The 27,389-nt window shown below is 39.6% G+C and overlaps 1 protein-coding gene across 1 annotated transcript in view; it reads right to left on the reverse strand.

The window, feature by feature from the left end:
• LOC126297921 (uncharacterized) overlaps positions 1 to 27,389 on the reverse strand; it is a 264,238-nt gene that overhangs the window by 84,471 nt on the left and 152,378 nt on the right. The window contains exons 39-41 of the mRNA XM_049989236.1: positions 24,415 to 24,572; positions 16,556 to 16,676; positions 7,755 to 7,898 (exon numbers count right to left, since the gene is read on the reverse strand). Of these exons, the coding sequence (XP_049845193.1) occupies positions 7,755 to 7,898; positions 16,556 to 16,676; positions 24,415 to 24,572 (423 nt within the window). The remainder of the gene's footprint in view (positions 1 to 7,754; positions 7,899 to 16,555; positions 16,677 to 24,414; positions 24,573 to 27,389) is intronic.

Below are 27,389 nucleotides of genomic sequence, written 5' to 3' on the forward strand. Positions count from 1 at the left end.
CAGTTTTAATTGGCAAGCTTTCGAAGCCACTGGATCCTTCTTCAGGCAGAAGGGTTGAAGGGTTCTGGGTGACTTTTCCGAAATCTACCCCTTTTCCTAGACCTCTCTAGTCCTTTTCCTTCACCCCTCTTCCTTCCCCTTCAATCCTCCTGCTGAAGAAGGAGCCACTGGGTCCAAAAGCTTGCCAATTACAACTGTCTTTCATGCGTGTGTTCTTCCGCTGCTTGGGGAGTAGATTTTTGATTATTATTATTATTATTATTATTATTATTATTATTATTATTATTATTATTATTATGTATGGTAGTTATTGAATTATCAGTGTATTAATCACTACAGTGAATATTTCAAAACTACTTATTTTAGTCCATAAAATGAAGCCAAGTGTAGAAAGTTCATATTGGAAATGGGTACATATATTTGTATCAATCTTGAATCTAAAATCAATTAAAATTCACCTAAGAGCATCAGAGCATAAATAAAAATTTTTCTTCTGTCAAATCAGGTCTGAAAGGATTAAAAACATATTTAAGATTTTTCTCAACATTCTAAACAGTAATATCTAGTAACAGCCGAATGAGATACATAAATAACTGCTTGTCAGGTATTGAGTCTCTTATCATTTTTCCAAGTATTTGATTGTATTTGACAACCTCCAATTTTGAAAACCTTCAATGGAAAGAATGCAAAACAAGGAAACATGCTGTTTCCTTAGAAGGCAATACAATGTGTCTCAGCACACTGAAGGCATGCGAGTGCGAGAACAGGCCACCACCCATAATAATGCACCCTAAAGAAGCCTACCACTAAAATACAGTAGGTTAACTATTCTCATTAATGTGAAGGGCTCATAACTGACCTGTCCAAGCTATTATAGGTTGACCTACAGCTTAATGTGGATACCAAACCACAGTGAGACTTCATATTTTTTCATGTAAGCAAATAAATAGCCCAGGTAAAAGGAGCAAAATTCTATGACTGGCAGGGAGTCAATCCTTTGAAGTTAAGCATTACAGTCTGACACCCAGTAATCCATAGATCATTGTTATTTTAGCCTAAATATGTCATGCTCTGACACATCTTCAATCAAACGCACTATCAGAAAAAGGCACTATGCTCTGTGCACGTAGAAAACTTTTGTTTACACACTGAATTTCCAGCCAGTACCACAGCAGATTAGATTACAGGATAAAAAAATAAAGTCTGGGCAAGTTTATGCTGTACATTCACTTGCACCAAACGTTGCACACTTTGACTAAGATGACTATGTAAGAAATCTGAAGTTAACAAGACCAAAGTGTAAAACATAACACAAACAAACTATTAAATGAAAATGATAGTAATGTGAATCAAGATCACCTGACTGATAATCCTTTATCAAGCTGTGATTATCTATCATCGTGCCCTGAAATGAGAGACATCCCACACCTCCTGAAGTGGTGTCCCATTGCCCACCCAGCGTCAACAACATCCTTGTCCACCCCTATACCATTCCGAATCCTAACCTCTTGCCATAGGGATCATATCCCTGTGGAAGACTCAGGAGAATACCTGCCCAATCCAGCCACCCATCCCTTCCTATTCCAGTTCTGTCACATACTTATCCTATCACATCAAAGACCAGGTCACCCATGAAAGCAGCCATGTTGCATACCAACTCTGCAGCAACCACCGTACAGCTTTTTATATTGGTATCATGACCAACCAGCTTTCCATCAGGATATACTGCCACCACCAAACTATGGCCAAGAGTAACGTAGACTATCCTGGGTCACAACATGCAGCTGAACATAACACGCTTGATTTCAATGATTGCTTCACAACCCAGGCCATCTGGATTCTCCCCTCCACCAGCAGTTTTCTGAACTCTGCAGATGGGTGTAATCCTTACAACACATTCTCCACTCCCAAAAGTATCCCATCTGCAAACTACAGTAACCTACTGTCCCCACACCCTCCTCCGAACAGTTTCCACCCCCTCTGACCTATCTCCTATTTCCGAGCTCTGCAGTAGTATATCCTGGGATGCTTGTGGCCATTCTCTGCTTGAAATCACTAATTTCAGTTCAGTATACAAGTGTGATTTATGACTGCATTTGACTGACAAATTTAACTCTGCAAGTCATTATTCTTGAGTTGTTATTTTTAAACACAAATTGTATGAGGTATTGTGACCATTTTAGACTATGAATTTAAAATTTATACATACTGGGTGGTTATAATTAAACTGATAGTGTTCTGAGTGCTGCAGTCTGAGTTATAAACATTGCAGGATGCTCAAACACTTCAGGTATGTTCATTGATCAAACTACTTGTGGAGTATGCTACAAAAAAAAGAGTTTCACTTTCTGTCACCAGGTGAAAATATAGCATTGTAAGCAGTCAGAATGTGGTGTGGATGCAAGAAAAGGAGAGGAATGATCAAACACATGATAATGGCGGTTCTGGCACATTTATTAGGATATGGTCACAAGTTACAACAAGTGTTCAGTACAGTTTTCTTACTCAGCAACATGCTTGAACCATAATGCAGCAAGGCCGAAGTTTTCCCATAGCATATCCAATGTAATCAGTGATAAGTCGTCAGGTCAGACACACTCTTTCAGATATCCTCACAACCAAAAGTCACATGGATTTTGGTCAGGGGACCTAGAAGGCTATACATCTTGAAATTGCTTACAAATGATGCAATCATCACCGAAGGTTTCTCGAAGTAAATCTTTCACCTCGCAAGCGACATGTGGTGTCACCTCACCTTGCATGAATATAGTGGTGTGGTCACAGTCGCATTCTTGGAAAGCTGGAATCACGTGCTGCACAAGGAGGTCCTTATAACTCGTACATGCCACTGTCCACATAACAGACCCAGGAGGAGTCATCTCAAAGAAAAAACAGACCAAAAATGATGGAACTTGTGAAACCACATTGCACAGTCACATTAGCTGGGTGCAGTGGTTATTCCTGCACAACATGTTACATACTAGAAGCCCATATGCTCAGTTCACAGCACCATGCAGATTAAAATGTGCCTCATCCATCCAAAGGATATTCCCCAGGCACATGTCATCCACATCCATGCGTGTCAAAAAGTGAGGGGTAAGGTCATGGCATTGAAGCCTATCTTGGGATCTCATTTAGTGCACATTCTGAATCTTGTAGGGACGCCAGCATCAAATGTGCCACAAAATCTTTTTAACTGTTGACCATGGGAGAGAAAATTCCTATGACACAACTCAAGTACTGGCTGCAAAATTTGAGGCATGTGCTGCATGGTCGGCTATATCACCAGCAACTTTAACTGCCATGGGAATGGGCTGCTTCTCTCCCCCTGCTTCACCACCTAATTCACCTGTTTCTTCAAATTTCTTGGTCATATTCTTTAGCTCATATATCAACATGGAGCCTCTCCACAGCTGTTTCTGTTGGCAATATTCCCACAATGCAGCACTGCTATTGCTTCCATTCTGATAGAACAACTTTATCTGTAGTGCAAAGACTTGTTTCTCAATGGTCACTGGGTTTCTTACAGAAAACACTCAGCCCTCTTAACCGTTTACAATAACAGTCACTTCACAAAAGAAATAAACACGCGTTGCCAACTGACAAACAGCATACTAATATCGAAACAGGAAAACATTTCACATTACGAGTGCTTTCAGCATCTTATTTTCACCTGGCGGCAGAAAGTGGAAATATTATCTTATTCAGCATACTCTGCCAGAGCACCAATTAATGAACCTACCTATGATGTTTCAGTGTCCCGCCATGTATACAACATTGCAGCACTGGGAACACCATCAGTATAGTTATAACCACCAGGTACAAATTAAAAATTGATTTTTTTGTAGTTTCTTTGTTCCTTTGACTAAAGCAAAGCAAATCTTCCTCAGTTTTACGATACTTCAAATTTTTAACACAAGGTAGAAGGCTTAAATTCACACACATAAAACATTAGCACTAAATAACTTATGAAGTAAAATGCCAATAGACAGTATCTCACAAACCACTTCTTTATTGAGGCCAGAGCTTCATTTACATAATACTTGTCATTAGCAATGTACGACATGCTGCAGCAATCTGCAAGAAAAGCTTTTAAGACTAATATAGTATTTTATGATTATTTTGTTTAATTTACTCTCAATCATTAAGTGTGCTCCATTAAATTTCGAGCACACGGCTGTGCAAATAAAATGTCCTCCACTGATATTTCAACTGTGTATCATCTAGTCATGGCCGGATGATATGTGGCCGAAATATCAGTGGAGGAAATTTTATTTGCAGCGCTACATGCCTGAAATTTAATGGACTACTCATTACCCCACGAGAAGTTGGAAATGCACATTAAAAGTGGTGCTAAACGCAAATATGTATTTTTGATACAGTACATTTTCAGATGTCACAATGCTAATTTTATATACTACGAGATGTAAATTTAGGCATCAGAAGGTGTGCACAGCTGCCTAAACTTGCTTGTGGCTGAAGGAAAAACAGGTTTTATGAACTGGTAATTGTTTGTGCTTTATTTCAGAGGACAAAACAAATTTTGCAATTTTAAAAAAAGGATTACTTGATGTGTTACCAATTCAACAATATATATTGTTTTATATGGTGGAGATAAAATAGCCACTTAGGAGTTGTTATGCACATCTATTGAAAGAAACAATGTAAAGGTGTGTGTGTGGGGTGAGGAGGGGGGGAGGAAGGGGGGGGGGTTGTTGTTGCTGTTGTTAGCTCTGATGTAGGACATTGTCCAGAAAGATTAATTACAAGTTCAATCTTTCTTATGTATCCGTCTGCTGCTTACTGCCTCAACTACATGGTAAGTACAGTAGTTGTTATTATCCTCTCCACAGTTTGTAACTCACCCAGAATTTTTAAAAATCATATTAATGGTGCCACTTAATCATCTACTATGTATGGTAAATTGTGGCTTACAGAATTTATTTATTGTCACATGATTGCACAGTCATAAACTGTCTTCAGATTGTCTTTGATACTGCATCAGGGTATATACAAGGACAAGGAAAAAAAGATTCCTGGATTTCCCGCTTAAAAAATATACTTTCTCCCAGGTGAAAATACACTTTTTCTGTGTTAAGTGACAGTATACTTTTCCTCAGAATCAGCAAACTTATTAATCCTTTGAATGGTCAAGGTTTTATACACTCGTGTAGAACCTCCCACCGCTTTAGGAAACGAACCCCAGAAAAAATGCTATTTCAAAAGAAATTTGATTTGCAGAAACACGTATGCTGCATATTTTCGTATTACAAATGTATAGAATTGAATTTCACCAAACACAGAACGTTAGTTTCCGAAACATTGAAATCGAGATCGCGATGCACTTTTGTAGTCAAATCATATCTCATGTCACATGATCTCACCAGCCGATGGTAGCAGATATTCATTGTGTTCATAAGGGGCACACAAAACTGGATTTTGTAAACCGATATCCCAATACCGCTTCTAGATGGTCTCAAAATCGATTCCGGAAAACCACTCCTGGTTGCCAGTTTTCCAATTCTGCAATTGATTTTCACTCCCATATAAATGCAGCCGGTACTGAACTTGCTTGGGCTGTCAGGTTTAGTCTTGTTTTTAAAAAATTCGGCTAATATTGCCGGAGTGGCTTTTTGTACAGTGAAGGATAAGCAGAAATATTAGACTGAAACTGTTTACAATTCGTCTAATTTAAGAGAACTAGTGATTGTGCTGATTGAATCATAAACTACATCTGCTGTTTTCCAGGTGCTGCAGTTAACTGTGCTAGCAAACCCGCTCCAGACCTTAACGTACATGATAGCAAAAAACAGTTTTCGAAATTCAGTTTTTGTCTTTTAGAAGATGCATTGCATGTAAATGTGGTGATTCAGAGCATAGAACACGTGATGTAGTCAGCCTATAGCAATATCACTGTTAACTAGCGCGAACACACAAATAGGAAAAGTTAATGGTATAAATTTATGTACATAGTGTAGCTACAAGAAAAGCTAAACTTTCTCATATAATATTTGTCTTTTTTGCATGTGTTACATGTTGATAAATCACACAAATGTGCTAGTAAAATTTTAAGTAATGATGTAAATGTCTGGTCATCTGAACTCAAATTCTTCTAAGTGGCTAGCCCTCAAAGTGTTAAGCTTTAAATGAGAATCAAATGCTTTGTGATTTAAGAAATTCAAAGCATGTTTGCACACATAACATAACTTATATTGTGTAAAATGAAATGAACTTTGAAAGTAATGCTTTTCAGACCACCAATCACAATATTTTCATGTGACCTATTAAAATCTGTTTCAGCAGTTGTCAGAAAGCACCAGGAAACAGCGTTACTGTGCCTGCACAGCTATGATGACGTAGTTGGTCTGTATGTTCGTACCTATATAGCATTACGAGACCTTACATTATGTCATCCATGAAACAGAACATCAGAGAATAATCTAAGAGCATTGGAATTTTGTATACCATAATAAAATTCATAATTCGCCTTAAAGAGCACATTTGTATGTCCAGATTCACAAAGGCATGTGCCCCAAGCTGATATTAAACTTTTCAGTGTGGTTTTCAGGATGAAAATTTTTCTTGGGGTACCAGTACTGTATTATCTCAAGCTTAGTTCTTTATTATGGCATAATGCTATACATCCAAAAGGATAACAATGTGCACTTGAAATTCCACAAACATCTGACACTAGCCAATAGTGTTTCAAATAAATTGACTGCCTCTGTGGAAAAGATTAAGTAAAGCCAATTTTTTTATCAAATCAACAAAAATAACTTCAGTGTTCTGCAAGGCAATTAATAACAGACTGCCAAAAACCTGGAAATAAAATCAAATCAGAAAACTGAAACTAATACCATATTTTAGCCTTCCATAATTATGTGAATGTATTTTAATTCACTTCATAGCTCCCCGTCACAGAAATCCGTATTGTATCCATTTGAGAGCTGCAAACCAAGAAGAAACAGCAAAATCACAAAATGTAAACACAGTTCATGTGGAGACTAGCCGTCATCCCACTACAACTCTTACTGCTCTGCGCATGTGCGAATCTGCAGTTGGGCGCGTAAGAAAAATGTTTCCGGGTAGTATCCGGCTCGTTGTTGCTACTGCTGATACAGCTCGTGTCTAGTTACCTTGGATACAGCTAGCAGCAGCACTTCAAGTAAGCAGAAGTGGGAGAAGGTACTGCTCACACGCGACTGAACTGCGTATGTGCATAAGCCCGCTGGCAACTACTCAAACGAACCTAATGAAACTGCTGTGACATCACGCCCATCGGAAGCAGTTTGTTGTTACGAAGTATTGGATAGTCTTCATCCTAAAGCCTTTGACACATTACGCTCTTGGCAGACGCTCGTGTGAGGACTGTATTTTGTTGCTGTAAATGGCGCATTTCCTTTGTAACTTAGGTTTTATTTTCTTTCCTCGTTTATGTTTTATTGTTGCAGCATTATATTGCAGTGGCGGGCTAAAGTAAAATTCTTTGTTAGAGTATCAGTTCTTATCAGTCAAAACTAAAACAACGAAAAGTTCCCGGAATTCTAAAAATTTCTCATGTTTCTCCCAGTTTCCTCCAGGATGAAAAAATTCCCAGGTTTTTCCCCGATTTCCTGGTTGTCCCGGAGCGTATACACCCTGAGTATAGAACTGTTGGAAACTCCAGAAAACTCTTTGCAAGCCAAACGAACAACATTTATAAGAATTAATAACAAAACATTAAATATTATAATTAAAAAAGGAACTGTTCTTACCTCATCAAAAATCACTTCTATATCATTGAACAGACTTTTTGACCTTAGGGCCTTCAGATCATTCTGCTTGAAATTTATACCCTGGTGATCCAGTGACTTTAAGTAGTACTTTTCATTCTGTTCCCTCCACACTTTGTTGAAGCCCTGGATTTGAAACAAGAGACAAAAATTGACAAAAGGATACTTCAGAATCCAAATACATCAAAGGAAAATGTAAATTTATAACGTAATGAAATCATGCACTTAAAAGATTATTTGTAGTGAATTTTGAAATGTCATGACCATGCTTGTCACACACAAATTTGACATACATTTGTATAACAATATCCTATTCCCCTCCTACAGCAACTGTCACTTACCTGAATTATAAATCTGCCAAATTAATGGTTTTATCAATATACTCTCTCTCTCTCTCTCTCTCTCTCTAATTTGTCATGGCACCCTTATTTTCTATGTCTACATATACATATACAATTCATAGCCACAAATTTACGTTATTCTTCCATCTACAGCATTAATAATGTGTGAACCACATTGATACATGAATAATAGAAAAGAATTATAAAAAAGAGGTGAGCAAACTAAATTTAAACTTCAGTGACAAGTCAGGAAAAAGATAAATATAAGGCTGAGGGGGGTGAGGGGAGAAAGGGGGGAGGAAGCTGGGAGGAATTGGGGAGATGGAGTAGAGTGAGATAGTGAGAGGGAGAAACAGAGAAAGAGCTGCAAAGGCATACACAGTAAAAAAATGAATATAATCTCAGAGAACTTACAGAGTAGTGTATCAGCAATAAGTGATTCTAATACTGTAAAGGGACAAGCCCAATCTTATATTATGGGAAAGTCAGTCAATGAAATTATACCAAACAAAGATGAAATGTGAAAGCAAGTGCCAAAATTCCTTGATGATGTCTAAGGGTACGTCAAAATGTGAGTTGGAACAGGGTATAATTGTGTATTTCCTACAGTAGGTGTGGAGTTATCTGCACTCTCCACCTCTACACATATATTTCATAAGCCTCCATACAGAGTGTGGCAGAAGATAATATGTACCGATATAATAGTGATTTTCTGATCTACTTTATTCACATATTCAGACAGGGAAAAATGACTGTCCATTTTCTGCATATGTGCCATAATCTCTATTATCTTATTCTCACAGACCGTATGTGAGATATACAATTATTGAAGCAGAATTATCACACGATCTTCCTCAAATACCAGTTCTCTAAATTTATCTGAAAGGATCACATGAGAACAACGCTGCCTCTCTTCTAAGGATTCCTTTTCAGGATCTCTGAGCACCCCTGTTACACCTTGGCATGGGCTATGCTGATCTTTTACAATCCTAGTAGCTTTTCTCTGAATTCTTTTGATATCTGCTCTCATGCCTACTTGATAAGGATTTTTTATTTTGTTTATGTATTTATTTATTGTAAGACTTTGTGGTCTGCTATCTAGAGACTATGACGGGCCATACATTCCATTAATGACTAAATGATAAGCACAGTTACAATAATAAAATCATAAAAAATTAAGTACTCAGTCACAATTCATATACAAAATGCAGTTTGAACTCACAACAGTATGAAGAATAACAATTCTAGTGGTGGTCAGGGTGAATTTTCACATTGCTTATCTGCCACTTCGTGGCAGATTAAAACTTAGTGCCAGGACTAAAACCTGGGATCTCTTCCTTTCACATGCAAGTGCTCTACTGACTAAGGCATCCAAGCACAACTTGTCCTCTCAGCCTTACTTCTGTCAGGTTGGGACGGAGGAGATGAGGTGCCAGCTACTTTAAGGTTGTTAGGTAGGTCATGAATCTTGCTTGGATAGCTCAGTTGGTAAAGCACCTGCCCACAAAATGCAACAGTCCCAGGCTTCAGTCCAGGTTCAGCACACACTTTTAGTCTGCCAGTATCAGTTCTAGTAGTGGTCTGTGCAGCCTATCACTAATTAAAGAAAAGAATATGAAATATGCAGCAAACTGAGAAAAATAACTACATCTAAATATATGTTCCAAAAGCTACCATGGCAGAGAGTACCTTATACTGCTGCCAGCCATTCCCTTTACTGCTCTACTCACAAATGAAATGAGGGAAAATCATTGTCTATATGCCTCCACATAAGCCTTAATTTCTCTTATCTTGTCTTTGCAGTCTTTATGTGGGATTTATACAGTGGCAGTAGGATTGTTCTGTAGTAAGCCACAAATGGATGGAAAGTTTTCTGACAGACAGAGAGCAGTATTTCGCCCTGAATGGGGCGACTTCAACAGAAACACACATAACTTCAGGTGTGCCCAGGGCAGTGTAATAGGTCTGCTGCTTTTTACGACTTACATAAACGATCTGGTTGATGGTATTGACACCGGCATTAGACTGTTTGCCAATGATGCTGTAGTTTACAGGAAAGTAGTGTCACACTAAAGTTGTGAACAAATCGATGAGGATTTGCAGAAAATAAATGTGTGGTGTAATGAGTATCTCTCAATATTAGTAAGCGTAACCTACTGTTTATAACAAGGCAAAAATCCCCATTAATGTACAAGTACGAAATAAATGCCCAATTTTTGGAAGCAATAACTTCCGTCAAGTATCTGGGTGTGACTATTCGAAATGATCTCAAATGGAATGATCAGATTACACAAGTATGCAAGGCAAACTCTACATTGCAGTTTATTGGTGGAATCCTGAAGCGATGCAGTCCTTCAACAAAGGAAATTGCTTACAATATGTTAGTTCATCCAGTCTTAGAGTATTGTTCATCTGTTTGGGAACCTTACCAGTTGGGTCTGATTCAAGAGATTGAGAAGGTCCAAAGAAGAGCAGCAAGATTGTTGACTGGTACATTTAGCCATCGTGAAAGCGTTACAAATCTCATAGAAAGTTTGAGATGGGATACATTTGCAGATATATGATGCACTAAACGGAAGGGGCTGCTCACTAAATGCCGAAATCCGATCTTCAACAAGGATGTGGAGCACATATTACCACCAACTTTCAAATCACACAATGATCACCAATCAAAGATAAGGGAAATTAAGAGTTCGTACTGAGGCTTTCAGACAGTCGTTTTTCCCTAGAGCAATTTGTGAGTGGAACAGAGGGTGGGGGGTGAATTATGACATTGGTATGAATTGTGCCCTCTGCCACACACCGCTAGGTGGCTAGCGGAGTATATATGTAGATGTAGATGCTGGTTCTCTAAACTTTCTCATTAATGTTTTGTGAAAAGAATGTTGTCTTCCCTCCAGGTATTCCCATTTGAGTTTACGGAGCACTGTCATAATACTCACATGCCAACCGAACCTACTGGTAATATATCTAGTAGCACACCTCTGAATTGCATTGATATCTTTATTTAATCTGACATGATGGGGAACCCAAACACTTGAGCAGTGATCGAGAATGGGCCATGTAAGTGCTCTACACGCTATCTCCTTAACAAATGAGCAACACTTTCCAGTAATTTCCCAAAAACCCAAAGTCAACTATTTGCCTACCCTGATACCAACTTTATGTGCTTGTTCCATTTCACATCTCTTTGCAATGTTACACCTATATATTTAATTAAAAGACAGTAAGAGAAAAAAGTGATAGAAGCATTTGTTTATTGTAGAAAAATTTTATGCATATTCTGGATGTATAGCATTGTGGTGAGACACGCATTCAACAGCACATTTGGTCCATGAATGGCACCATCTGGAATGACCGTTTCGCAATCAGATTACAGTGCAGAATGGAAGCACAATTCTGATGACTTTTTCTCTTTTCAAATTGATAAAACATTTTTAAAAGACTAGATCCTTACATAATTCCAGGAAGAGTCACTCAGGATGATCAGCCTCAGTTGTAACCCTGGAGAATGTGATATGAGTGAGAAACCTATTCACTGAGGAACCTACTACCTCAACAAGACATGCAACACAGCAACTCAGTATGTCATGAGCATCTTTTCAGTGAATAATGAAAAGCAAAATTAACCTTTTCCCTTACAAAATTCAACTGTGCCAGCCTTTGAAGGACATGGATGTACAGTGGTGATATTCTTTTGCAAATGAGATTACTGAGGCCTTTGAAAATGGAACAGTTGGGAAGGATCAGATGCGGTTTTGTGATTAGGCACACTTTCATATCCACGTGTACATCAACAAATAGAATTGGTGCCACTGGGGTGCTGTGAATCCATAGATTCCAGGTGCTGCTCCACTTCATCCACAAAATATCTCTGTTTGGTGAGCAAACAGTCCACAACTCATTATTTGGCCCATTTTTATTGAGGAACCTGTCATGGGAGACAAGTACAGACAGGCACTGGAGCATGAATTCGTACTGCTTGCACACCACTACCGAAAACTAATGGTTCCTGCAGGATGGAGCACATACACTCCATATTGCGGATTTCTTTTATTTCCTTCAGGGGACATCCAGAGATTTGACAGTTGCCCTACACACCTTGGTGTTCACTGGACACGGTGTGGAATCACCCCCTTACAGATTCAGTATCAATCCGTGTGATTATTTACTATGTGGTTATCTGAAGAACAGTCCCTTTAAAGATGCGCCAGCAACACTCCAGGATTTTCATACCACAATTTCCAGAGAGATTCGTTTAGTTGAAAATGTGTTCTTCAGAAAATCATCACGCAATTCAGTTCAATGCTCTACACACTCACTGCTGCAGCATGAAAGCACTTTGGAAAACTTCAGTATCAAATTTCAGATTGTCTGCTGCAGCACAAATACGGTAATCAGAATCTTTCACCCGGATTACGTCATAGTAGGTGAAGATTTTTGAACACCTATTTTATGCCATCTCGTACACAGAGTCTGCACCCCCACAGTTAGTAGTTGTGACTCACTATATAGCGGAGATGCTGAGTCACAGGTAGCCACAATGAAAATACTGTCACAAGATAAGCTTTCAGCCAACAAGGCTTTTGTAAAAAAAAAAAAAAAAAAAAAAAAACCGCACACACACACGAGCACAGTCTCTGGCAGCTGAAGCCAGAGGGTAGGGCAGGGAGAGGGAGGGATCGCAGGGTAGGGGCTGAAGACAGTGAAGTGCTGCTGGGGAGCATGCAGGGGCGAGGTGGAGAGAAGGTAGGGCAGCTAGGTGCAGTCTGAGGTTATACGGAAGGCAGCAGAAAGAGGGCCTCAGCCTCCTCCTTGCCCTTACCCATTTGCCTCCACCATGCATTGGTGCTGCTGCTCATAGTCTGGCTTCAGCTGCCAGAGACTGTACTCGTGTGTATGTGTGTGTGTGTGTGTGTGTGTGTGTTTTTTGTCTATTTTCGACAAAGGCCTTGCTGGCTGAATGCTTACTTTGTGACAGACAGTCTCTTTGTTGTGCCTATCTGCGACTCTGTATCTCCACTATATGGTGAGTAGCTACCATCCTTTTCATAATATTGTTACATTCCATCATGGATTTAAATTATATCCTATGCAGTCCTGCATATATGGCTCAGGTTTTGAAGATCTAGAATCTTTGCTGGACTTACAAGGTTATTGTTAGTATTAACTAAGTAATCAAATGGTATATTTTAAGTTATAATACTATTTTGCATTGTTGTTGTTGTTGTGGTCCTCAGTCCTGAGACTGGTTTGATGCAGCTCTCCATGTTACTCTATCCTGTGCAAGCCTCTTCATCTCCCAGTACCTACTGCAATCTACATCCTTCTGAATCTGCTTGATGTATTCATCTCTTGGTCTCCCTCTACGATTTTTACCCTCCACGCTGCCCTCCAATACTAAATTGGTGATCCCTTTATGCCTCAGAACATGTCCTACCAACTGATCCCTTCTTCTAGTCAAGTTGTGCCACAAGCTTCTCTTCTCCCCAATCCTATTCAACACCTCCTCATTAGTTGTGATCTACCCATCTAATCTTCAGCATTCTTCAGTAGCACCACATTTCGAAAACTTCTATTCTCTACTTGTCTAAACTATTTATCGTCCATGTTTCACTTACATACATGGCTACACTCCATACAAATACTTTCAGAAATGACTTCCTGGCACTTAAATCTATACTCAATGTTTACAAATTTCTCTTCTTCAGAAACACTTTCCTTGCCATTGCCAGTCTACATTTTATATCCTCTCTACTTCGACCATTATCAGTTATTTTGCTCCCCAAATAGCAAAACTCATTTACTATTTTAAGTGTCTTATTTCCTAATCTAATACCCTCAACATCACCCCGAGTGCATTCCATTATCCTCGTTTTGCTTTTGTTGAGAATTTTGCATTGAGAATATCATATAGATATTGTTATTGTAGTTATAACACTAATTTAATGTCATAGTCCTATAATGTATGATGTATAGTCCTTCTACTTGTTTTTCACATGCAGCAGACTGGGAAAAACATGGTGATACCTATCCTTATATTCTTCTTATGATTTTGTTGTCTATTTCATTATTTAGTCAACACATTTTGGGGTCTCTTACACTCATGTATAAAGTGGAGGTAAATGGTATATTCTGTCCAGAGGTGTTGAATAATGCACAGAGGAGGACAAAACGTTTTAGAGTTCCTATGACTTCACACTTGTCTGCCTGCTTGAGCTCGAGTAATTCAAGGCGAGTCAGATAAGGACGTCTCCTGTGAAACATGCATAATGTCCTGATTGGGAATGACCTGAAACTTTTGCACTCTGTTCAGGAAGAGAGAATAAAATCATTGCCACTGATCAGAGTTGTCCCACTACCTCTGCCAGATATCGACTATCCTAGTATTTTAATTGAAGTTTACTGGTAATAAGATAGTGAGCAGAAGAGAGGAAGTGTGCTGTCTTGCAGCACTTTAACACAGGTAGCACAGGACAGGTGGTATTCCCATGAACTACAAGCAGCACTGTAGCTTAAGACTAAAGTTGGTAGAACTGATCTTTTATTGGACGGTAACTGCTGACATTTTCTGCACTTACTTGGTGGTTTTGTTTTTGGTGTTATGTGTGAACATTGTGTCAGTGAAGGGTGTAGTGTGAAAGTAGTGTTATGACTTTCAGTTGCTTGTACTTAATAAGACAAAAAGAAGAAAAAATGGAAAAAGAAAGTGAAGTTAAATATGTCTTTATACCTCCAAATTTTTATAAATGGGTGCAAAAAAATCCTCACAAGGCAGAAATTATAATCAAAATTATTTTGTATGTGATTCACATGTCACACAGGAACTTACAAGTACAAGCACTTATCACAATGGTAAAAATTTGTAATTTTAAATGGAAGACAGTCTCTACAAGCAGGAGCCATTCCACATTTATTTACCAAGATACTGAAATATCTATCCAACATATGCAAAAAAGAAAATCATTGTAAAACATTGGCAAAACAGAAGTTTGTGACAGGGAAGACAGTAGCCCCTAAGAAGTTGTGATGTCAGCCAGTGTTTCTTCTGTGCAAGAAAGTGTGCGGAATGAATTGGTAAAGAACCAATAATAGTTTTGTTACAAAGAAACAAGAAGACGTCCATAAATGTAAATGTTCACTGACACCATACAAAAGAAAAATGTGGACATCAGCAAGACATTTGGAGCACAATATCAATGTAGAGTATGCAGGACTGGATCCCTGCATACTCAGTCACTCCAGTTTCTGGCATGAAGTTTGCACCATGCAGGTTGCCAGCCTGTGGTCAGCAGGTACTTCTCCTTTGAAGAATGTTTAGGTGCCTCGCTAGTACATTGCAGCCCATGCTGCAACAACGGCGGCGCTGCTATCAGGGGAGACTAGCTTGCCTCTGTGGATCACACGCTCAGCAACACTCTATGGATAATCTCCGCCTGCGTTATACTTAAGCCACCTCCACCAACTTCCAGCAGGCAGTTGCAGTTGCAGTTGCAGTTGTAGCTGCAGCTCTGTTCTAGGCCACTTGTGCTGGGTGCCTACGGCTTCCCATCCATTGGAGCTTCAACTGAGTCTGCACCACTCATCACTCCGCTACGCCACTCCACCTAGCAGGTACCAGCAATCTTCCTGGAGACTCAATACTAATGTGTAGCCGTGTTACAGCGATTACTTGACCAATTTTTTTTTTTGGGGCTTTAGTTATACTTACCTCTGATCAACGATGATCATTTTGGTTATTGCAGTCTTATTTGACACTTTTCTGTGGTAAATTATATTGGCAGATTATCTGTAGTGTTATCATCCTTCATCGTACTGTTCACTGTCATCATACCAGGCCATACCAAAAATATGGATACACTAAAGAGTTCGGACTTTACTCTTGGTTACGCTATGGATCTGCAATGCTATGTTGAGATAGAATGTCGCTACTAACTTTGTACTGCCTTCGGCTGTCACTTCCTTGTTACTGTATTCTGTGGCATCTAGGCTTTGGCTCAATAAACAAGTTAACTGTTCTTCATGCATTTGTATTGTGTGCTATAAGATTCACAACCCGAGTTTTGGAACCAGAATATACAATTAAGAAAACTCTGTGTATTCCATATATTTCCACAGAAACTCAATCCGATTCACAACATATTCTGGAGTTTCTTCCAACCAACCCAACAAAAGATTGTTTGATTTATCTTCTACTCTGTAACATCGTTTATCTACCATGTGGAATTATACAATGCCCTAAGTGTCTGTGCCTTTCAAGTGGGAATTCATCTGCCACGTCATTTGCTTATGTTGACTAGAGACTACAGCTCTACTACAGGAGAGTCATTGCCTAAATACTCATAATTCCATCAAAGAAAGAAATATTTGGAAGAAGGAGGTAGCTGCTTTCAGATGCACCACAAGCAGTTATTACTAAGTAACTACATAACCTCTACTCACTTTTTGAGCTTCTCTCCATTCTTCTTCTTTAGATTTGAGTCTTCTAAGTACTACTGGAACAGCTACAGTTGGATTCTTTTTCAAACCCTCAATAATATCTGGTGCCTTATCACCATATAACCTTTAAACAATAATAGAAAAGTACATGTAGTACAATGATCTTACATGTAACTGATAAGCAAGAAGTAAGGTAAAAAAGACTGTCATGGCCTGTAAAAAAATTAAACTAAATGATTAATTTATCCAACACAATCTACATGTTTTATACCGATCGTTTCTAAAATGCACCTACCAACAGTACTTCGTGTTCCATATACTGTACTTAATGAGAAGTATATGGAAAGTCATGTTTCACTTTGCAGAAAAAAATAACTTTTATTTTTTAAAGATCTTGTCAAACTTAAAATAGCAGAATCAGTCTCATTTTGACTTTAGATAATTGTGAAAGTAGTAATAATTGTGAGGGCAGTAAATTGGCAACACTCATACGAAAAATGGATTGTGAGACCACTCTACAGACTTTGAAAAGTGCTTTATGGTACAGTTCATTCAATATACAGCAAAAAAGGATTTACTTGTTTTTGACAGGGATTTTTGTTTGTTGTGTAACGTGCCAATTCAAATAGTTATTATGCTGCCTTTTCTCTGCATTTTTGTTGTTTTATCTGAGACAAAGCACAATAAACGTAATTCATTTCAGTGAGCTACTTGCTGCTGTAAAGACTGAATTTGTTCACAATCCCCTGCTGCAAAACTTTTTGCAAATGCTTCTTTGTTTACGATTCTATGATCCACACTAATTCTCTCTTTCTTTATTTGTCATTAACTTTCTTTGGAATCTTTGGAATTGGTACAATACAACTAAACAAGATCAAAGATAAAATGCTCACATTGTTAAGAAATGACGGAACATTATTTTAGATAAACAAAAGAAACAAAAAATACTGTATTTGAAGAGAAACAAATAAGAAGAAAATATGACAAACGTTTAGGAATTCAAAGCCAGATTAGATTAAACGTACTGTTTCTTATGCGGACCTATTATTAGGAGATCCTCAAGCATATGGAACATGACAGTAAAATAAAAATATATAAAACATAAAGGAAAAGATCTTGAGCGAATGGTGGGACATCACATCGGACAAGCACAATATATAAACAATAGAAAAAGTTGCACAAGCATGTGCACATACAAATAGTAGCTGCTACAGCCTCTTGGTAGGAGTTGATCAGTGCACCTGATAATGACAACTCATTCAGTTGTTGAAATATTGTGCACATCTGACACAATGATCAAGCCATTTGCCCAATAACTTTTCATTCATAATATAGGCAGGAAAACTGATGAAGTACATAAAATATACTAATTTTAGGAATCCCTTCTGCAGTTCCTAAATGAATTGGTTCTGAAGGAAGTGGCATAGGCCTAAGTAAAAAATTTTAAAACTTTTTTCAATTACATCTACATCTACATCTACATGACTACTCTGCAATTCACATTTAAGTGCTTGGCAGAGGGTTCATCGAACCACAATCATACTATCTCTCTACTATTCCACTCCCGAACAGCGAGTGGGAAAAACGAACACCTAAACCTTTCTGTTCGAGCTCTGATTTCTCTTATTTTATTTTGATGATCATTCCTACCTATGTAGGTTGGGCTCAACAAAATATTTTCGCATTCGGAAGAGAAAGTTGGTGACTGAAATTTCGTAAAAAGCTCTCGCCGCGACGAAAAACGTCTATGCTGTAATGACTTCCATCCCAACTCGTGTATCATATCTGCCACACTCTCTCCCCTATAACGCGATAATACAAAACGAGCTGCCCTTCTTTGCACCCTCTCGATGTCCTCCGTCAATCCCACCTGGTAAGGATCCCACACCGCGCAGCAATATTCTAACAGAGGACGAACGAGTGTAGTGTAAGCTGTCTCTTTAGTGGACTTGTTGCATCTTCTAAGTGTCCTGCCAATGAAACGCAACCTTTGGCTCGCCTTCCCGACAATATTATCTATGTGGTCCTTCCAACTGAAGTTGTTCGTAATTTTAACACCCAGGTAGTTAGTTGAATTGACAGCCTTGAGAATTGTACTATTTATCGAGTAATCGAATTCCAACGGATTTCTTTTCAAACTCATGTGGATCATCTCACACTTTTCGTTATTTAGCATCAACTGCCACCTGACACACCATACAGCAATCTCTTCTAAATCGCTTTGCAGCTGATACTGGTCTTCGGATGACCTTACTAGACGGTAAATTACAGCATCATCTGCGAACAGTCTAAGAGAACTGCTCAGATTGTCACCCAGGTCATTTATATAGATCAGGAACAGTAGAGGTCCAAGGACGCTTCCCTGGGGAACACCTGATATCACTTCAGTTTTACTCGATGATTTGCCGTCTATTACTACGAACTGCGACCTTCCTGACAGGAAATCACGAATCCAGTCGCACAACTGAGACGATACCCCATAGCTCCGCAGCTTGATTAGAAGTCGCTTGTGAGGAACGGTGTCAAAAGCTTTCCGGAAATCTAGAAATACGGAATCAACTTGAGATCCCCTGTCGACAGCGGCCATTACTTCGTGCGAATAAAGAGCTAGCTGCGTTGCACAAGAGCGATGTTTTCTGAAGCCATGCTGATTAAGTGTCAATAGATCGTTCCCTTCGAGGTGATTCATAATGTTTGAATACAGTATATGCTCCAAAACCCTACTGCAAACCGACGTCAATGATATAGGTCTGTAGTTAAATGGATTACTCCTACTACCCTTCTTGAACACTGGTGCGACCTGCGCAATTTTCCAATCTGTAGGTACAGATCTATCGGTGAGCGAGCGGTTGTATATGAGTGCTAAGTAGGGAGCTATAGTATCAGCGTAATCTGAAAGGAACCTAATCGTTATATAATCTGGACCTGAAGACTTGCCCGTATCAAGCGATTTGAGTTGCTTCGCAACCCCTAAGGTATCTACTTCTAAGAAACTCATGCTAGCAGATGTTCGTGTTTCAAATTCTGGAATATTCCATTCGTCTTCCCTGGTGAAGGAATTTCGGAAAACTGCGTTCAATAACTCCGCTTTAGCGGCACAGTCGTCGATAACAGTACCATCGGCACTGCGCAGCGAAGGTATTGACTGCGTCTTGCCGCTTGTGTACTTTACATACGACCAGAATTTCTTCGGATTTTCTACCAAATTTCGAGACAATGTTTCGTTGTGGAACCTATTAAAGGCATCTCGCATCGAAGTACGTGCCAAATTTCGCGCGTCTGTAAATTTTAGCCCATCTTCAGGATTTCGCGTTCTTCTGAACTTCGCATGCTTTTTCCGTTGCCTCTGCAACAGCGTTCGGACCTTTTTTGTGTACCACGGGGGGGATCCGTTCCATCTCTTACCAATTTATGAGGTATGAATCTCTCAATTGCTGTTGCTACTATATCTTTGAATTTGAGCCACATCTCGTCTACATTCGCATAGTCAGTTCGGAAGGAATGGAAATTGTCTTTTAGGAAGGCTTCTAGTGGCACTTTATCCGCTTTTTTAAATAAAATTATTTTGCGTTTGTTTCTGATGGATTTGGAAGAAATGGTATTGAGCCTAGCTACAATGACCTTGTGATCACTAATCCCGGTATCAGTCATGATGCTCTCTATCAGCTCTGGATTGTTTGTGGCCAAGAGGTCAAGTGTGTTTTCGCAACCATTTACAATTCGCGTGGGTTCGTGGACTAACTGCTCTAAATAATTTTCGGAGAATTCATTTAGGACAATCTCGGAAGACGTTTTCTGCCTACCACCGGTTTTGAACAAGTATTTTTGCCAACATACCGAGGGTAGGTTGAAGTCCCCACCAACTATAACCGTATGAGTGGGGTATTTATTTGTTACGAGACTCAAACTTTCTCTGAACTGTTCCGCAACTGTATCATCGGTGTCTGGGGGTTGGTAGAAGGAGCCAATTATTAACTTAATTCGGCTGTTAAGTATAACCTCCACCCACACCAATTCGCACGGAGTATCTACTTCGACTTCACTACAAGATAAACCACTACTGACAGACACCAACACTCCACCACCAATTCTGCCTAATCTATCTTTCATGAACACCGTCTGAGACTTCGTAAAAATTTCTGCAGAACTTATTTCAGGCTTTAGCCAGCTTTCTGTACCTATAACGATATCAGCTTCTGTGCTTTCTATTAGCGCTTGAAGCTCAGGGACTTTTCCAGCGCAACTACAACAGTTTACAACTATAATTCTGACTGTTCCTTGATCCAAGCACGTCCTGTAATTGCCAAGCACCCTTTGACATTGCAGCCCATCCCGCACTTTCCCGAGGCCTTCTAACCTAAAAAACCGCCCAGTCCATGCCACACAGCCTCCGCTACCCGTGTAGCCGCCAGCTGAGTGTAGTGAACTCCTGACCTATTCAGCGGAACCCGAAACCCCACTACCCTATGGCGCAAGTCAAGGAATCTGCAGCCAATACGGTCGCAAAACCGTCTGAGCCTCTGATTCAGACCCTCCACCCGGCTCTGCACCAAAGGTCCGCAGTCGGTTCTGTCAACGATGCTGCAGATGGTGAGCTCTGCCTTCATCTCGTAAGCAAGACCGGTAGCCTTCACCAAATCAGATAGCCGCTGGAATCCAGAGAGAATTTCCTCAGATCCAAAGCGACACACGTCATTAGTGCCGACATGTGCCACCACCTGCAGCTGGCTGCACCCTGTGCTCTTCATGGCATCCGGAAGGACCCTTTCCACATCAGGAATGACTCCTCCCGGAATGCACACGGAGTGCACACTGGATTTCTTCCCCTCCTTAGCCGCCATATCCCTAAGGGGCCCCATTACGCGCCTAACATTGGAGCTCCCAACTACCAATAAGCCCACCCTCTGCGATTGCCCGGACCTTGAAGGCTGAGAATGATCCTCTGTAACAGGGCAGGCAGCTGCATCTGGCTCAGCCAGAGACAGTGCCTGAAACCGGTTTGTCAGACGCACCGAGGAGGCTTTCTGATCAGCCTCCGGGGACGCCTTTCGCTGCCTGCCACGCCTTGGAACGACCTCCCAATCAACCACAGGCGAGGCTCAGCCCCACTGCGGGCAGCAACCGGGGCAACCACAGCGGCAGACCGATCTGGGGACAGACGGGATGAGGTTGACATCCCCGTGATACCCGAGTCCGGCTCCCCACAGTGGTGCCCATTGGCAACAGCCTCAAGCTGCACGACCGAAGTCAGCGCCGATTGCAGCTGTGAGCGAAGGGATGCCAAGTCAGCCCTCATCCGAACACAGCAATCGCAGTCCCTGTCCATTCTAATTGATGTTTAACAACAGTTACTGAAACACGAGTCCGTGCCTAGATAACGCAAGCGGAACACACAAAGAATGTATCAACTAACCTGTACAAATGCCTAACGACTGCGCTACAATCTGCTGAATTTACGATTACAGTAACTAAAACTCGAAATTGCACCTCCTATACGAAACTCACACGCAATTTAAATAAGAATCTACGAAGTAAACACTAAAGCGCGATGCTACAACTGTCAAATACTATAATACGCCCGAAATATATGAATTAAACAATGCAAGTACCCAAAAACACGCAAAGAAATTAATTAAACTATCTAACAAATAAGTAAGCTAGGGTTATACGACTTGCTGCAGCAGCTGCTTATCGAACGGCGGCAGGGAGCACAAATTATTGTAGAAAGTTGTCACAAACATGTAAATCCATTCATAAGATAAGAAAAGCAGGAGCAGGGACGAGGTGACAGTTAACAATAATTGCTTACACAGATTATATTACTGCACAGAAGGGTGTAGCAGTCAAATATTACTCAGAGCTCACATTATGTGATACTGTTAATAATATATACAATGACCAGCCAGAATATTATCACCACCTACCTAATAGCTGGTACGTCCACCTTTAGCATGAAACATGATCGTCAAGAAGAGGTGTTTGTGATCTGCAACCAGTGTGCGATGTTCCTTGGCTGTCACGGTGCCTTTCACAAGCTCCAGTGGACCCACGAAAGCCCATGTAAATGTTCAGTAGATCATAATGGAACTGCCGCCACCTTGTCTCCATCCTGCAGTATGGACGTCAAGGAGCTGTTCCCCTCCCTGAAAGCTGGCAAATTTGCGTCCTCCCTTTGGCATGATGAAGAAGGTATTGAGATTCATCAGACCATGCAATGCTCTGCCACTGCGCCAATGTAGAGTGCTGATACACACGTGCACCCTCTCAGTCGTAGTTCCCAATGTCATGGTGTTAACATTGTCAAACACATGGGTCGTCGGTTGCACAGGCACATCGTTAGGATTGTTCAGTGCACTGTGTGTTCAGGCACATTGTACTTTGCCCAGCAATAAAGCCTGATGTTAGTTACCCCACAGCTCACCACTTGTCCTGTTTTACCAGTCTGCCCAGCCTACAACATCCGATACCTGTAATGAGAGGTGGCCACACAACCATATGACAAATAGACATCTTTTCACCTTGGTAGTGCTGAAGACACTCATTACAGAACTCCCTAAACACCTGACAAGTCATAAAGTTTCCGAAATGCTCGTGCTGAGCCTCTGGGTCATCACAGTGTGCTCTCAGTCAAACTCAGGTAGAACTTGCATCTTCTCCATTCTACACATGGACATCACACTTACTGATACTACATGCATCGTGTGTGTGTCTGACTAGCAGTCATTCCTCGCCAGGTGACACTGCTATTGCCTGGATGGGTTTATATCGATAGTAGGTCAGTGGTCATAATGTTCTGGCCGATCAGTGTACATTAACTGGTTCTGCTATGAATTACATAGCTGGAGTAGAAGGAATTGCCCATTGTAAAAAATTCATTAGCCTTCTCCTAAACTTAACATAATTAGCAACAAAACATTTCATGGTTTTCAATGAGTTTTTGAAAATGTGTGTTCCTGAGCAATGGGTTCTGATTGACACTTTAGCAGTCACACTGCAAATGATTTCTATCACATACTTCTAGACATGGATGACATCCTGGAATGAATGCAAGGAAAGTTTGTAACCTTTTTTTATTATTTTTACTTAGATCTGACAACATTTGCAAGGGAGCTATTTTGCTTAGTTGTTTTGGAAGTTCTATGATATGCTCCTTCAAACTGAATTTATAATCAAGTGATAATTCCTTAGACACACTTATATTTACATGTCCTAATATATTATCCATATGTTGGGGAGAACTTGTTGCCATTTTTGAACTACATATAATTAGCTTGTTAGAAGCTTAATCACAATAAATTAGAAATTCTTTATTAGTGTGCACAGAGGTTTCATTAAGAGCTCCTTCAAAAACTATACTTGACTTCCTAAGTACTGCAGTGTTAGTATCACCAACAAACAAAAGAAATTAAGCAGCTGGTAATGTTACTTGTGAAAGGTTATTAAGAAACAGAGGAGAAATTGAGGGCCCTAAGATTGAACCTCGTGGGCACCACTTTTAACTAGTTCCCACACAGAAACCAAGTAACACAAACTCTGTGTTGACGAGACGAATTAAATGAGTTATCGAATTCACTCATGTGACTGACATTGAGAAATGTGGTCTACATTTATGATTCCAGAAATTACATAAAAACACTGATAGCATTGCTGTGGACAAAAGTGTACAATTATGAAAAAGATCTAAATGGTGATTGGTAGGAGACAGTTGCAGCAGTGGCTGGTAGCATTCACATATTTGTATCATGTCTAGTTTTGGCATTAAAGCCATTTTAACAAACATATATTTTAAGATTTGTGACACAAAAAAAATCAAGAACTTTAATAGTGTAGTAGCATCTTATGTACAATAAAAAAAGAAATACCTGCGAACAGCTCTAAGGTGGATAGTAGGAGATGATCCTCCCAAGCAGTCATCCAATTTGAATCTTACTAATTCTTCATGTGACATCCGTGACATTTTTTTATTTACTCCTTCCAAGACTCTAATTGTTGCAGTGTTTGTTTCTATCACAAGATCCAGCTGAAATAAATAAGATAAAGTTGCAAATGAATTAATGTATTAAGATTAAGACGAATAGCATTTTTTATATTCCTATACATATGATGGAAAATAAATGAAGTTGAATCATAAAACAAATGACACTATGTGGAGCATAAATGCAATAGACTCCAATGCAAGTGTTATATCTTATTAAAATATCAATGCATTATGTTTAAGGGTTCGATAATTCCTGGTTAATAAAGGCATAAAAGTAAAATATAAGCATTGAAAATATAATATAATTGTAAACACTGGATAAATGCCAATAGTCAAAACCCTAACGGACAATTGTGACAAGGGTAACAAAGAAAAAATATTTAACATTTTAAATCTCAAACTTTCAAAACCAATGTTTATTTTACTGGTAGCAGAGAAGAGTGGCAGCAGGAAGCAGCTGTGTGTGAAAAAAAAGTGAAAGTACATGACACAGCTCATAAATGATCATAGCGTACCCAACATCATTAAATTCAAACTTCAGATCATAAAAAATTAGATGACAGCAATGGACAGATAACTGATTAGAAAAGAAAGATCTACAGAGAAAATGGAAGAAGAAAACAAAGAGTAAATACAAATATCAAAACAGAAATAATGCAGGCACAGGAATCAAATGTTTGAAAGCAGCCAGTAATGTGTAGAGGAAAGTCAAGGAAAGTAAAGTAAAGCGGCACTCAAGTAGAACACTACTAAGACAGAAACTGCATATTTAATCATCAATAAGGAAATAAGCTTTTCGAAAACTTATGGTGTGATCTCTGTAGTTGATATCTATCTAATTTTAAAGATACTCTCTCAAATTCTGATTCAAACCAAGTTCACCAATAAATGACAGTTTTTGTATTTATGTAGCTTAGCTACTTTCAATATTAAATGCTCCCGTCCATTCCACCCACAACTTTGTGGCAGGGATTTATGTTTGGGTATAGGTACACCAACAGTTATGATACCACTCATGTAATTGCTTTCATTTCCAGTTATCTATTGCATCAAAAGATTACTCATATTACTTCAGCTCAATTGAGAACCATTGGAACCAAAGCACAACAAAACAGAAGAGTTCATATTTAAATATTGCACTATCCATGACTGGAATTCATTAACTAACTTCTACACAAAGAGAGTGATTTTCTTATGTCAGTCTTGAAATGAGAGTCATACAGAGTAAAATCCTAGTAATCCTTAACTTAACATCCACACTACATCTGTCAAGACATGCGACACCTCTACAATTAATATTTTACCCAACTCGTAAATGATGCATACCTCACTACAAAACTCACCCAATGCATCTACAATATGCAACTTTAACCTAGCTCCACCTATGGTGCAACAAATGAGGATAGACCCTATATGTATTTTATCAACTGATCAATAAATTCTGTTTAGTATTACACGATAGTATGAACACCTTTAAGGTCTCATTGTGCGTGAGCAGTCATAGTACGGACCGTCGGCAATAGGAATACCCAATACTGTGCTAGTGGATAAGGCAAGGAAATTAGTACTGGTTTCACCAAATGAGTCAGTTGGAACATCAATGCCTCTTCTCTGGCAATAGCAACTGGCATTCTGACAAAAATGTGACTTAGCTTCTGTTAATTTCTTCTTCAACTTATTTCTTTTGAGCCTTTCCTTGTGCAGGGCAGGACAGCAAAAGAACATATTTCTCATACAGCTAGCATGTTAAAAGAGGACATTAGACAGCTGCTCTCAACCCTCCCCAGCAGCTATTAGTGCAAACATTGCCATTTTTGTACACATGGTACCACAAACTGTGCAGGACTATGTGAATAAAAAAACCTGTCAACGCACATGGAGAGAGTTTCTACCACTTGTCTTCATGTTTACAAAACCCTACCTTGGCCAGCAAGGTCAACAGATCTCTTCTCAATTGAAAAGGTTTAGAGCATTACGGGCAGGGCCACAAGCCATCTTGTGGTTTTGATGGTCCAACACGCGAACTGGACGGAATTTCTCACTATATCCTTCAGGAAGACATTGAACGAATATATCAATCAATGTCAAGCTCAATAACTGCTTCCTCAGAATCTTTCACTATGGCATGTCTGAATAAATTCTTCTCGATTTTCAAACCATGTCAATTCAAATCAAATACTGAGCTTTCAATGGCTATCTCCACCATCACCTTGGGAGTAAAAACTACTGACTGTCGGGGCTGGCACTGTTTTCCTCTTATAGAGGCACGATTGCAGCATCTGGGCACCAGTAAGAGAGGTCCAAAAAAACGCAAGCACAGAAGGTGAGTTTGGTAGTACATAGCAGCTCTGGCCCTCTGCGTGACCGACTGGTGTCAAGTGGCGCAAGGGCCCAGCACCACATTTCAAACTGGTGTTCCTGCCTTCCTACAAGCACAAGCATCTGTCTTTACTCCCATTCAATATCCAAGGGCCACTCTGACGTCCTGACGCCCTAACTAAGCATGTACCTCTGGCCTCTGTTAAAATTATTGCTGTTTATTATAATCTCAGCCATCTCCTTTATTACAGAATCCAAAAACGTTGATAAATGAGCCAAGACTCTTGTCTTTTCAAACTGTATTTTGTGTCCATTTTCCTGTAAGTGCTCAGTTATGGCTGACCTGTCAAGCTCCCTTTGTTTAATATGTTGCTTGTGTTTGATACAGAGCTCCACAACTGTGCTTATTGTTTAACCTATATAGATGCTGCTGCATTTGCAAGGGACACCACACACACTGGTAATGTGAAGAGTCACGCTGTCTTTAACAGGGCACAGTGTAGCTCTTATCTTAGTGACCAGCCAGAACACTGGTCTCAA

This window comes from Schistocerca gregaria, chromosome X (genome assembly GCF_023897955.1).
Source record: "Schistocerca gregaria isolate iqSchGreg1 chromosome X, iqSchGreg1.2, whole genome shotgun sequence".
Lineage (NCBI taxonomy): Eukaryota > Metazoa > Arthropoda > Insecta > Orthoptera > Acrididae > Schistocerca > Schistocerca gregaria.